A 14,941-nucleotide genomic window follows, 5' to 3' on the forward strand; every position below is an offset into this window, starting at 1 on the left:
CTGGGTACAGTGGCTCACTTATAATCTATATCTAACCTATAATCTCAGCACTTTGGAAGGCTGAGGCGGGAGGCTCATTTGAGGCCAGAAGACAAGACCAGCCTGGGCAATATAGTGAGACCCTGTCTCTACAAAAAATAAGAAAAACTAGCCAGGCATGGTGGTGTGCACCTGTAGCCCCAGCTACTTGGGAGACTGAGGCAGGAAGATTGCTTGAGCCCAGTAGTTCAAGGTTACAGTGAGCAATGATCAGGCCATTGCACTCCAGCATGGGAAAGAGAGTGAGACCACATCTCAAAAAAACAATTAAATTTTAAAATAATTAGCCCAGGAGTTTGAGGTTGCTGTGAGCCAGGCTGATGCCATGGCACTCACTCTAGCCTGGGCAACAAAGCAAGACTCTGTCTCAAAAATAAAATAAAATAATAAAAAAAGGTGACATATAATGTTTTTGTTTTCTCCAATTCAAGATTGATTTTGGCCTTGGTGTAACTTCAAACAACATTAAAATTACAGCTGCCAATGTCTTTTGGATACTTTAGGATATGTCTTAGTCTGTTTGTGTTGCTATAAAGGAATACCTGAGGCTGGGTAATTTATAAAGAAAAGTGGTTTGTTTGACTCATGGTTTTGCAGGCTGTACAAGAAGCATGGTGCTGGCATTTGCTTCCAGTGAGGGCCACAGGCTGCTTCTAGTCATCACAGAAAGCAAAGGGGAGCCAGAGTACAGGGATCACATGGTGACAGCAAGAGCAAAAGACAGAGTGGGGAAGCACCACTCTCTGCTCTAGGTGGGGGAGGAAGTCTCATGGGAACTAACAGAGTGAGAACTCACTCATTACTGTGAGGACTGCATCAAGCCATTCATTCATGAGAGATCTACCTCCATGACCCAAACACCCCGTTAGGCCCCATCTCCAACACTGGGGATGGAATTTCAACATGAGGCTTGGAGGGTCATATATCCAAACTAGCAGGATACCACAGTACAAAGAATAGATCCCTAAGCTGGCTAGACTAAATGTAAAAAGTAGTGATAAACATGGTAAGTCCTTAGAATTTTTCCAGTTTATCTCTAATTATCATCAAGATTGGGATAAACTAAAAATAGTGGATATGATTATCTTAGGGGGCCTTTAGCTCTGATGGTCTATAATTTTAATTCCTCTGTATTAAAGACATAACTTTCTACAGATAACATTACTTTAGGAATCCTTTTGGAATTTCACTAAAGTAATCATTTAAAACTATATTATAATTAATGCAAATTTCTCAGATATAAGTTCTTAATCTTTTAACATACATGAACTATATCTGCCAACAATCCATTAAGCTTTGGGTATTTTTTTCTTGCATTTTTGGGATGTTGAACTTGAGGAAGGACCACCCCAGCAAAAATGGGACTTGTAGAAAAAATATTCTGCAAGTGAGGTGTCAAATTGCCTGAAAAGAGAAGAAATATGTATATAAGAAAATAGAAATTAAGTCTACAATCAAAATAATCAAATTGCTATGTGATCTCCACTAAATTACCAAAACCAAGACAAGGAAGAATAACAATTATGTCTTTTAATTTTATAAAATTAATCAAGAAACTATCTGATTATGTCATTTAAAAAATCAAGGTTTCCCAAGTAATCTGTTGATAGCACATAGGCAGCAAAGAATATAAAATCACCAGGTTCATTTTCTTTTCCCAAACTATAAGACATAATGTGTAACTCCATCAGAAAAAGTACAAATTTTACACATTACCATATGGGAATCTAAATGGTTTAACTATTAAATGTTCATCAGCAAAGCAGGTTGAAGCCTTACTCAAAACAAGTAAAATATTAAAATTATTTAGGAATTAAAATATTGCCAAAAAGAAACAAGGGCAGTAGTAGAAGAATGGAAAGAACTATAAATATAGTTTTGCTATAACTCGTTCTGTTATTCTGGGTAAATCTTTTCCCATTTTGTGCCTTGGTTTTCTCATCTGTAAAATGGCAAGATTAATCCCATCATCTCTAAGGTGTTCTCTAATATTAACCTTATAACCAAAACTTTAAAGAAGACATGAACAAAGTGTGATGCTTTTAGGCTCTAAACGGGATCTTAATATTTATCTAGATTTCACTGTTCTTATAATTGTTCACACTACCTTCCTCATAATCTTCTCATTACATGTTTATGTTGAGCTTCCTGACCACACAAAGGGCTCCTCAAACTCCTCAGTCAGAAATATTGAAAAAACAAATCAGGCCAGGTTTAGTGGATTATACCTGTCATCCTAGCAGTTTGGGAGGCCAAGGTGGGAGGATCACTTGAGGCCAGGAGTTTGAGACCAGCCTGAACAACAAAGTGAGACTCTCTTCCCTACAAAAAGTAGAAAAATCAGCCAGGCATGGTAGCATGCACCTGTACTCCCAGCTAAGAGCCTGAGCAAGAGTCTCTACAAAAAATAGAAAAAATTATCTGGGCATGGTGGTGTATACTTAGTCCTAGCTACTAAGAAGGCTAAGGCAAGAGGATCGCTTGAGCCCAGGAGTTTGAGGTTGCAGTGACCTATGATGACACCACTGCACTCTAGCTGGGGCAACAGAGCAAGACTCTGTCTCAGGGAAAACAAAACAAACAAAAATACTCATCAAATCATTGAAATACTGTGAGCAAAGCTAATCATCAAAATGTTTGCGTGGTCAGAGAGGATCATTAAATAATTAAGCTCTCATTAAATACATTCTTGAATAAGTTATTTAGCTATCTGCTATCTAGTACAGTTTTCAAAAAGGAGGGTGATTTCTGAGTAAATAATTGTCTGCCTCCAAGTGCTTTAAAAAAAATCTGACCCAACTCTATTATTAATATTTAAAAATGCTTGTTTAGAGGTGCAAATATTTGTAGAAACCAAAAATTTTTTTTTAGACAGAGTCTCACTCTGTTGCTCTGGGTACAGTGCAGTGGCGTCAGCCTCACTCACAGCAACCTCAAACTTCTGGGCTCAAGTGATCTTCCTGCCTCAGCCTCCCAAATAGCTGGGACTACAGGTGTGTGCCACTGTGCATGGCTAAATTTTCTATGATATTTTTAGTAGAGACGGGTCTTGATCTTGCTTAGGCTGGTCTCGAACTCCTGAACTTAACTAATTCTCCTGTCTTGGCCTCCCAAGGTGCTAGGATTACAGGCATGAGCCACCATGTCTGGCCTCTAGAAGCCAAAATTTAAAAACAACTTTTAGACAAATTAAAGTACATTCCTATCTTACTATTTTTCTTAGCAACAACCATCAACATATGGCTTAGCTATTTGCATCCTAGGAAAGAAAACATTATTTGCAAAAGCGGAGAATTTTCTGCCTTCTTTATCAGCCCAAGGCATCCATCTGCTAGTATCTATCAAAACAATATGCTTCCTTGTTCTTATGCAGAAAAGCTAAATTTGAAAATCAAACAGAATTGATCTGGCTATATTTATTTTAGACATGTAACAGAGTATTTCAGTAATACCTACCTACTTTTAAAACAATTTTGTGGAGTAAATCCAAATCAGAGCTGCTAGGAAGATGGGGATTTCCGGTGGCCATCTCAATGATCATACAGCCCAAAGCCCAAATATCCACAGGTCTGAAATAGATCAGAATAAATCACGTATTCAGGCAGAAATATGTAAAATATTCTTGTTTTTCTAGACAGAGTTTCATTCTGTCACCCCTGCATAGAATGCAGAGGTGTCATTGTAACTCACTGCAACCTCAAACTCCTGAGCTGAAGCAATCCTCAGCTTCAGTCTCAGCTTCCCGAGTAGCTGGGACTATAGGTGCACCCCACTACACCCAGTTAATTTTTTCTAGTTTTTGTAGAGAAAGGGGTCTCTCTCTTGCTTGGGTTGGTCTTGAACTCCTGACCTCAAGTGATCCTCCGCCTCAGCCTCCTAGAGTGCTAGGATTACAGGCGTGAGCCACTGTACCCAGCCATAAAATATCCATTCTTAAAAACATGTTTAAATTACATCAAGGACAAAGAAACAATAATTTTTAAGTGGTATCATTTATAAATTTTCACTGTAGCATCATATACCAACTTTAAGATATATATTAAATATCATTACACTTTATTAATAACATTAAATAATTTGTATTTAAGTTGCATGAGAAGTCATGTATCAGTCAAGATAAAATTAATTATAAAATCGTTTTCAGATACATATGGACATTACCATAAATGGCTTATGAATTAGAATACTGAATACTATTATAAAACCTCATACGTAAGAAGTAAAAAATTTTTCAACATATAGAAAAAAAGAAAAATGAATAAAAAAAGAAATTAAAATAAAAAATAAACAAAAAAGCATAAAAGTATAAAACTTTAATCTCAAATAATTTACTGGTTATATTTCATTTATTTATTTTAACCCATCAATCCAATTTTTTTCCACATAATTTATTTTTTTAAAAATAGTTTCTGGCCAGGTGTGGTGACTCAAACCTATAATCTCAGCACTTTGGGAGGCTAAGGGGGTAGAATCACTTGAGGCCAGGAGTTTGAGCCAGCCTGGGCAACATGGCAAGATCTTGTCTCTACAAAAAATAAAAAAAAGTAACTGGTGTGGTGGCACATGCCTATAGTCCCAGCTACTTGGGAGGCTGAGGCAGGAGAATCACTTGAGGCCAAGAGTTGGAGATCAGCCTGAGCAACATGGTGAGACCTCCCACCCCTTTACTGAAAAATAAATTAGCCAAGCCTGGTGAACACTTGTAGTCACAGGAGGATGAGGCAGGATGAGGCTTGAGCCTAGGAGTTCAAGGCTATAATCATGTGAGCTATAACCATGCCACTGCATTCCAACGTGAGCAACAGAGCAAGACCCTGTATCTTAAAAGAAAATAAATGAAGTACTAATACATGCATTTTTTTTTTTTTAGACAGAGTCTCACTCTGTTGCCTGGGCTAGAGGGCTATGGTGTCAGCCTAGCTCACAGCAACCTCAAACTCCTGGGCTCAAGTGATCTTCCTGGCTCAGCCTCCTGAGTAGCTGGGACTACAGGCATGTGCCACCATGCCCGGCTAATTTTTTCTATATATTTTTAGTTGGCCAATTAATTTCTTTCTATTTTTAGTACAGACGAGGTCTCGCTCTTGCTCAGGCTGGTTTCAAATCTCTGACCTTGAGCGATCCACCCGCCTCAGCCTCCCAGAGTGCTAGGATTACAGGTATGAGCCACCACACCCGGCCTTTATTTTTTTTTATTTTGCCTGTTACAAGGATGCAAATGTTTAGGTTACATATATTGCCTTTGCCCCACCCAAGTCAGAGCTTCAAGCGTGTCCATCCCCCAGATGGTGTGCACTGCACCCATTAGGTGTGAATATATCCATCCCCTCTTCCTGCTCCCATCTGCCCGACACCCAATGAATGTTGTTATTATATGTGCACTTAAGTGTTGGTCAGTTAAAACCAATTAGATGGTGAATACATGTGGTGCTTGTTTTTCCATTCTTGTGATACTTCACTTAGCAGAATGGGCTCCCACTCTATCTAGGAAAATACAAGAGGTGCTAGATCACCATTGTTTTTTGTGGCTGAGAAGAACTCCATGGTATACATACACCACATTTTATTAATCCGCTCATGTATTGATGGGCACTTGGGTTGTTTTCACATCTTTGCAATTGTGAACTGTGCTGCTATACACATTCCAGTGCAGATGTCTTTTTTATAGAATGTCTTTTGTTCTTTTGGGTAGATGCCCAGTAATGGAATTGCTGGATCAAATGGTTAAGTTCTACTTGTAGCTCTTTTGAGGTATCTCCATATTACTTGCTATAGAAGTTGTACTAGTTTGCAGTCCCACCATGTCCCTTTAAATTCTTCAAGATTGATTATTTGTATTTTAGGTGTTGTTTCACATTAGACTGAGACCATGCTACTTTTGAGGCACCTACAACAGTACAATTTAAAAACTATTTGCCAGGCTTTGCAAAGGGGGTGTCATTCTTCCAGGAAGTATCAATAGGAAACTTGGCAGTTCCTATTGCAACACTGGCAAAGTGAGGTAAATATTTTAAAATCTTTGCAGCATGTAGAGACTAAAGATAAGCAAAGGAGGCAGCTCTGCCCAGGCTGTGGCACAGCTTAAAGCAAGCATGGATACATCTGCATAGGTTTCTTGGGTCTTAGGCCAGTCAATTCATGAGGACTGAATGAGCACAGCAGCAGTAGTAGCCAGCACTGTAGGTGACTATATGGTCTTTCTGTTGTTACCTTTAGAGGTGTCCCTCTTTTTCGCCCCAACTCAGATGCAGAGGACAGAGAATGTCAGGAGCAGGGATGACAGATATAACAAGGGAAAAGAGAGATGTCTAGGAAAGGACAAGCAAGATCCCAAAATATACATACTTTCCATAAGAAGTATCTTTTAATACTAATTCTGGAGCTCTATACCAGCGTGTGGCCACATAGTCCGTATAAATGTCCCCTGGAGCTGCTAGTGTTCGTGCAAAACCAAAATCACAGAGCTTTGTAATTCCTGACTGGGATACTAAAATATTCTCAGGTTTTATGTCTCGATGAATGATCTAAAAAACAAATAGAGAATATGAAATATATTAAAATGAGACTTTATTATCTAGAGAATCTCTCAAAAATTATACAAAGAAAAATCTTGTTAATTAAGACAGTGAAGCTATTTCCTTACCACATGCAAAAGGGTTAACTACACAACACAAATAGGCTTTCAATTTTTGCTCCATCACCTCAAAATGAAATGAAGCCAAGAAAATAGACATAATGCTAAAAAGGCAAATCACATTCCTATAAGGAAAATCAAAAGAACTCAGTGAAAGAAATGTAACTTTTCTTTAACCCCATGTCCCACCCCAGTTACTGCGCTTTCTCTTATTTCCTTCACAGCTAAACCTCTTAAAGACATTACCTGTACTCAGTCTTCACTTTCTGACCACTCAGTCAAGAAGATAATGCCATCTCATCTTCTTTTTCCACACTGCATTAAATTTCCCTAGCCAAAGACATCTACATTTTCGAAACATCAATAGACACTTCTCGATCCATATCTTTATTTCTTAGTGTAAAAATATTTCCAACTACTCCACCATTCCTGGTTTCTGAGACTTAAAATTCTCCCAGTCTCCTTCCATCTACCTGGCAGTTCCTCTTTCTCTGTCTGTCCTTTAAATGCAGGGTCTTGGTTTTAGGCTTTCCTCTCTTCTCAGACATTGCTTTCTGGTTATCTCATTTACTCTTTTTCTTGGACCACTTTTGTCATTTGGTTACAGGGACAACACATTCTCTTGGGCTTTTTCCCACCTATTGGCTGCTCCATTTCAATATCTACTCTTTTGTTTCAATTATTATTTGTAGTATTTTACTTATTTTGATAAATTAAAATTGTATATATTTATTATATGCTTATGTATGTATTATATTTTGGGGTTTTTTTGAAATAGAGTCTCACTCTGTTGCCCAGGCTGGAGTGCTGTGGTGTCAGCCTCGCTCACAGCAACCTCAAACTCCTGGGCTCAAGCAATCCTTTTGCCTCAGCCTCCCGAGTAGCTGGGACTACAGGCACGCGCCACCATGCCTGGCTAATTTTTTCTATTTTTGGTAGAGATGGGGATCTTGCTCTTCTTGCTCAGGCTGGTCTCAAACTCCTGAGCTCAAATGATCTGCCCGCCTCTGCCTCCCAGAGTGCTGGGATTACAGGCATGAGCCACCATGCTCGGCCTATTTATTATGTTTTGAAATATCTATGTATATACCATGGAATGGCTAAATCAATTAACATATGTATTACTTTAAATACTTATTTTTTTGTGGTGAGAACACTTAAAAATCTATTTTCTTAGCAATTTTCAAGATTACAATACATTACTGTCATCACCATTTTATACAATGAAATGGTCCTTTGACCAACATCTCCCCAATCACCCGCCTCCTCAACCCCTGGTAACCACCATACTGCCTACTTTTATGAGTTCAACTTTTTTAGGTTCCATATATGGGTGAAATCATCCAGTATTTATCCTTCTGTGCCTGACTCATTTCACTTAACATAATGTCCTCTGGGTTCATCCATGTTGTTGCAAATGACAGGATTCTCTTATTTTTTATAGCTGAATAGTACATCCCATTGTGTATACATACCATATTTTCTTCATTCATCCTTGATGGACACAGGTTGATTCTATATCTTGGCTGTTCTGAATAGTGCTGCAGTAAACATGGGAGTGCAAATATCTGTTTTGACACACTGCTTTCATTTCCTTTGAACATATACCCAGTAGTGAAATGCTGGATCATATGGTAGTTCTATTTTTAATTTTTTGAAGAACCTCCATACTGTTTTTCTTAATGGCTATATAATTTACTATTCCACTAACAGTGTGCAAAGGTTTCCTTTCTTCTATATCCTCTCCAAAATTCATCTTCCACCTTTTAAACATTCTTTTTAGAGACAGGATCTCAGTCTGTCTTCCAGGTTGGAGTGCAGTGGTACACACATACATAGCTCACTGATGCCTTGACCTCCTGGGCTCAAGTGATCCTCCTGCCTCAGCCTCCCAAAGTGCTGGGATTACAGGCATGAGCCACCATTCCCTGCCTCTTTTAGCTTTTAGATAATGGCCATTCTAACAGGTATGAGATGGTATCTTGAGGTTTTAATTCTCACTTCTCTGATGATTAGTGATTTTAAGCATTTTTTCACATACCTTTTGGTCATTTGTCTTCTTTTGCGAAATGTCTATTTGCCCATTTTTATTAATAAAATTTATTTTTAATTATTATGATACATAATAGTTATACATACTTTTGGGATACATGTTATGTCATGATAGAGGAATATAATGTGTACTGATAGAATCAGGGTAATTGGAGTATCCATCATTTCATGTATTTATCATTTCTTTGTGTTAGGAACACTCCAATTTGACTTTTAGTTATTTAAAAATATACAATAAATCGTTGCTAAAACTATAGTCATCCTATTGAGCTACTAACTACTAGATCTTATTCATTATATCTAACTGTATTTTTGTACCCATTAAACATCCCTTCTTTATACCTCCCCCGCCACCCGCCCACTATCCTTCCCAGCTTCTGGTAACCCTCTTTCTAGTCTCTATCGATTTTTTTTTTTTTTTTTTGGCTCTCACCTGAGTGAGAACACGTGATCATTTGTCTTTTTGTGTCTGACTTGTTTCACTTAACATAATGTCCTCAAGTTCTATCCATATTGTTGCAAATGACAGGATTTCATTCCTTTTTATAGCTGAATAGCATTCCACTGTGTATATACACAACATTTTCCTATCCATTCATCCATTAACGGACATTTAGGTTGATTCCATCTTAGCTACTGTGCAATAAGCATGGGAGTGCAGATATCTCTTCAATATACTGATTTCCTTTCTTTTGGATATATACCCAGAGTGGGAGTGCTGGATCCTACTCTGAGGAACCTCCATACTGTTGTCCACAGCGGTTGCACTAATTTACATTCCCACCAGCAGTGTATGAGGTTCCCCTTTCTCCATATCCTCTCCAGCATTCGTTATTGCCCATCTTTTCGATAAAAGCCATTTTAACTGGGGTGAGATGAAATCTTATTGTAGTTTTGATTTGCATTTCTCTGCTGATTAGTTATGTTGGCCATTTTTATGTCTTCTTTTTATTATTATTATTTTTTTGTTTTTGAGACATAGTCTCACTTTGTTGCCCAGGCTAGAGTGAGTGCCGTAGCGTCAGCCTAGCTCACAGCAACCTCAATCTCCTGGACTCAAGCAATCTTCCTGCCTCAGCCTCTCAAGTAGCTGGGACTACAGGCATGTGCCACCATGCCCGGCTAATTTTTTTTCCTATATATATTAATTGGCCAATCAATTTATTTCTGTTTATAGTAGAGATGGGGTCTCGCTCTTGCTCAGGCTGGTGTTGAACTCCTGATCTCCAGCAATCTGCCCGCCTCGGCCTCCCAGAGTGCTAGGATTATAGGCGTGAGCCACCGCGCCCGGCCTGTATGTCTTCTTTTGAGAAATATCCAGTCCATTTAGATCCTTTGGCTTTTTTTTTTTTTTTTTTTTGAGACCTCTGTTGCTCAGGCTGGAATGCAGTGGCACAATCATAGCTTACTGTAACCCTGAACTCCTGGGCTCAACTGATCCTCCCACTTCAGCCTCCTGAGCAGCTGTGACCACAGGTGCATGCCACCATGGCCAACTAGAGTTTTAAAATTTTTTGTAGAGACAAGGTCTCACTGTTGGCCAAGCTAGTCTTGCACTCCTAGGCTCAAGTGATCCTCCCACCTTGGCCTCCCAAAATGCTAGGATTACAGGTGTGAGCCACTGTGCCCAGCCTTCTTTGCTCATTTTTTAATTCGGTTGTTTTCTTACTATTGAGTTGTTTGAGTTTCTTACATATTTTGGACATTAACCCCTTCTGATGTATAGTTTGCAAATATTTTCTTCCATTCTGTGGGATGTCTCTTCACTCTTTTGTTTCCTTGAATATGCAGAAGATTTTTAGTTTAATGTAATCTATTTTTACTTTTGATGCTTGTGTTTTGATGTTTGTATCCAAAAAATCATTGCCCAGATCAATATTATGAAGATTTTCTCATTTTCTTCTAATAGTGTTATAATTTATAATCTTACATTTAAGTCTTTAATCTATCTCTAGTTAATTTTTATACATGATTCATCTAGTCTTACAGCTTTGGTAATTATCTCTATACCAATGATTTCTAAATTTCTGTCTCTGAGATACTTCTGGTTTTCAAAAGAAGTGAAAGTCTGTAAGAAATCCCACAAACCTGACCACAGGCTCCTCAAATTCAGCAAACCCCAAACTATTAATAAACACATCATCTTCTCACCCAAACCTACTGGTTCTCAACAATCCATTATTTCAGTGTATAGAACTAACACTGATCCCATGGCTGAAGCCCGAAGCTTTCCATTCACTATCTTAACCTATCTCCTTCTCTTCCTAGTTCAGGTCTCCTCAGCACTGTCACCAAAATTACTACACAAGTCTATCAACTGGTCTGCCTGTATTCACTCTGATGCCCTCCAATCCAGTCTTCACAATGAAGTCACAGTACTATTTTAAAATCACATGTGATCATGTATGTCACTTCTCTGCTTAATACCCTTCAGGATAAATTTCAAACTCCTTAAAATGGCTTATAAGATTTGGCTTCTACTCAACTTCTCAACCTTCCCTCCCTAGCTTCTAGAATATTAATTTCCCAATTTCCCAGAGTTTGTCTCATCTCTGTGCATTTGTTGATGCTGTGACAACTGCCTAGAACACTTTGCCTAACCAACTGTTTCCTCAGGACTCAGCTTAGATTTTTTTTGTTAATTTTTTGGCCATGCTAATCTCTGTATCATTCAAATTTTAGTATACGTACTGCCAAAGCGAGCACAGCTTAGATGTTTATATTAGAAGTTCCTTCTATATGTTCACATCAATCTGCACTTCCCTCTTCACAGCATTTGTCATGCAGTACTTTTAGTTGCCTGTTACCTTGTCTGAAACTCCCACTAGACTACAGGCTCCATGAGGGCAAGATGCATGTCTATCTTGTTTAAACAATATCCCCAGTGTTCAGTACAGTGCCTAGAATAAAGGCAGCATTGAAAAAATTTATCAAATGACAATATATTCATCCCTTGTAAAGTATCATAGCACAAGGGGAAATGTCTCAGGAACAGAAATCTGGGAATGTTCCTTGTTTATACAACTAATTGCCATAAGTCCTTGAGCCTGGCTCTTGTTCTGCCTCAGTCTTCCTCCTTAAATAGCCACATAATTAACTTAGGATAAGCCTTTCTAGTTGAACTACTTTAAGGCTGTCATCTGTCAAACTATATTAATCCTTTTTTACTTCCACAATTTTTATTGAGTGCCTACTATATACTAAGTACTATGCCAAGATCTAAGTATATAATGTAAGCAAAAATAGATATGAAAAAGCACATTAAGATCCCACTTCACACATCCTGCCCACCAACCACACATCCATTCAACCTCCTCCTCAGTGTTCTAAACATGGGGCAGGAAGATGCACCCACTGGATACCCTGACATTCTCACTCTTTTTAACAACTAACACCATGACTGCATACAGAATTTTGTTATCCTTGAAAATAAAGCACTCTCTGAATCCCAACTTTTAAAATTCTATAATATAGTAACATCCTCCTTGGTCTTCCATCATCATTTTGAGACATCCATAAAAAAAAATCTTTCTCTATTTGTGTAAGTCTTATTTAATATTTCTCATTAATGTTTAGTAGTTTTCACTATACAGGTCTTATACATCTTTTGTCAGATTTTCCCCAATTATTTCATACTTTTGATGCTATTACAAACAGTATTTCAAAATTTCAATATCTGCTTGTTGCTAATGCATAGAAATACAATTTTGGTATATTTATTTTGTATTCCACAACCTTGATAAACTTCTTAGTTGTGTTAACTTTGTTGTGTATTCCATAGTATTTTCTACATAGATGATCAGGTCATCTGTGAATAAAAGCATTTTACTTCTCAAAAAAAAAAAAAAGAATATTACTTTATACCCACTAGAATAACTACAATAAAAAAGACAACAACAAATATTGAGGAGGATGTGAAAAAAAATGAACCCATTGCTGGTAGGGATATAAAATTATACAGCCATTTGGAAAAGTTTGGCAGTTTCTTTAAAAAAAAAAAAGATAAACTAACCATGTGATCCAGCAATTCCACTCCTAGGCATTTACTCAAGAGAACTGCAAACACATGTCCACACAAAGACTGTACATGAATGTTCATAGCAGTATTACTCTTAACAGCCAAACACTGGAAACAATCCAAATGTCCATCAACTGGTGAAAGGATAAACAAAATGTAATATAGCCATACAATGGAATATTATTCAGCAATAAAAAGGAATGAAGTACTGCTACAGGTGACAATGTTAGAGAAACTGAAAAACATTATGGTAAGTGAAAGAAACCAGATACAAAAGGCTGCATATTGTATAATTCCATTTATATGAAATGTCTAGAAAATATGTATCTTTAAAGATAGAAAGCAGATTATTGGTTGCCTGGAACTGAGGACAGAAATTGGGATTGAGTGAAAATAAGTAAGAGGAATTTTTTTGGATGAAAATGTTCTATAACTGAATTGTGATGATAGTTGCAGAACTATTAAGTAAATTAACTTTAAAAATCAATGAGTTGTACAGTTAAAACAGGTAAATTTTATGGTATTTAACTTATACTTAAATAAAGCTGTTAAAGAAAATAGATATGGTTCTTTGCCTTCACAAATCTCAGAGTCAAGTGGAAGAAACACACTTTACTCATATAATAACACAAATATAAAAACACAACTGTTAAAGATGATATAAAGGAAAATTACATGGTACTATGATAATGTAAATGGAGATATGCCCCACTAACAGATTAGGGAAGACATCCCTGAGGGAATTTCCACCCGCACTACGATCTGACTGTTAAGCAGAGAAAACCAAGGACAGAATAGAGGAAAGAGAATTCCAGGAAGAGGGAATAATATGTACAAATGTCTATGGTAGAAGGGAGCATGGTAAGTAAGGTATTAATATTTATTGAAAAGTCACTTTGGAATTCTGAGATGATTTAAGATAAACTCACTTATTTACATTTCTGTTTTACACACACCAGTAGAAGTTTGGGAAATCTTTCTCTTCTCTATCATTTTCTTCTTCCGATCCCCATATTTGTTCATTTCGATGAGCAAATATATGCATGCATATACATTTGTACACACACCTGTGAATATGCACACAGATATTTGTTGTCTGGCTGCTTCCCAAATATACTGACATTTTTCTCATTCTGTAGTATTTCCTAACCACAGGCTTTGAGATATACTAATCTGCTATGGAGAGGCAGCATGGTAGAAAGGAAAGAGCAGGGATGGTGGAAGGCTTCTAGTCCTCCCTCCCATCACTCATAAACTGTATGGCATTGGGAAATTTTATTTATTAACCTGTGAATTTGTTTATTGGGTTACTGTAAAAAAAACTCATTTCACAATCAAACGGTTAGTTTTACATTACATCAAATGCACCTAGCTCCATGTGGATGAGGACAATGGCAGGCCAACCTTGGGAATACCATTATCACTGGTATTTAGTCAGAAATTATCCTAATGACTTTCTTGCCCATCCTGTGCTGTACTACCACACTGTTTTTGCTCAAAAATGTGGCACTTTATCATCTACACTTTTTTTTTTTTGAGACACAGTCTTGCTTTGTTGCCCTGGCTAGAGCAACCTCAGACTCCTGGGCTTAATGATCCTCCTGCCTCAGCCTCCCATGTAACGGGGATTACAGGTGTGAGCCACTGTGTCCAGCTTGTTTAACTTTTTGAGGAAACAAACTGTTTTCCACAGCAGCTGCACCATTTTACATTAACACCAGCATTATATGAGGGTTCCAATTTCTCTACCTCTTTGCCCACATTTGTTATTGTCTGCTTTTTTTTTCTGAGACAGAGTCTCACTATGTTGCCCTGGTTAGAGTGCCGTGCTGCCTGTTTTTAAAATCACATTTATACTAGTGGGTATGAGGTGTTATCTCACTGTGATTTCAATTTGCATTTCCGTAATGACTAATGATGTTCAGCATCATTTGACGTGCTATCAGCCATTTGTATATATTCTTTAGAGAAATTTTGTTCAAGTTCTTTGTGCATTTTAAAATTGGTTTGTCTTTTTATTGAGTTTTAAGAGTTCTATATATATTCTAGATATTAATTGCTTATCAGATAAAAGTTTGCAAATATCTTCTCCCATTCTGTGGGTTGTATTTTCACTTTCTAATGGTGTCCTTTGATGAACAAAAGTTTCAAATTTTGATTAAGTCCAATTTGTCTATTTTTCCTTTGATTCCTTGTTT

The 14,941-nt window shown here is 37.4% G+C and overlaps 1 protein-coding gene across 7 annotated transcripts in view; it reads right to left on the reverse strand.

Moving 5' to 3' along the window:
- Positions 1-14,941, reverse strand: part of CDKL3 (cyclin dependent kinase like 3) — a 73,387-nt gene that overhangs the window by 46,570 nt on the left and 11,876 nt on the right. For 6 of the 7 annotated variants that reach the window (XM_075996052.1, XM_075996050.1, XM_075996051.1 and 3 more), the window contains exons 4-6: positions 6,385-6,563; positions 3,496-3,608; positions 1,304-1,443 (exon numbers count right to left, since the gene is read on the reverse strand). In XM_075996052.1, the coding sequence (XP_075852167.1) occupies positions 1,304-1,443; positions 3,496-3,608; positions 6,385-6,563 (432 nt within the window). The remainder of the gene's footprint in view (positions 1-1,303; positions 1,444-3,495; positions 3,609-6,384; positions 6,564-14,941) is intronic. The other variant, XM_075996055.1, reaches the window with a different exon arrangement.

Source organism: Microcebus murinus, chromosome 21, assembly GCF_040939455.1.
Source record: "Microcebus murinus isolate Inina chromosome 21, M.murinus_Inina_mat1.0, whole genome shotgun sequence".
NCBI classification, from domain to species: domain Eukaryota; kingdom Metazoa; phylum Chordata; class Mammalia; order Primates; family Cheirogaleidae; genus Microcebus; species Microcebus murinus.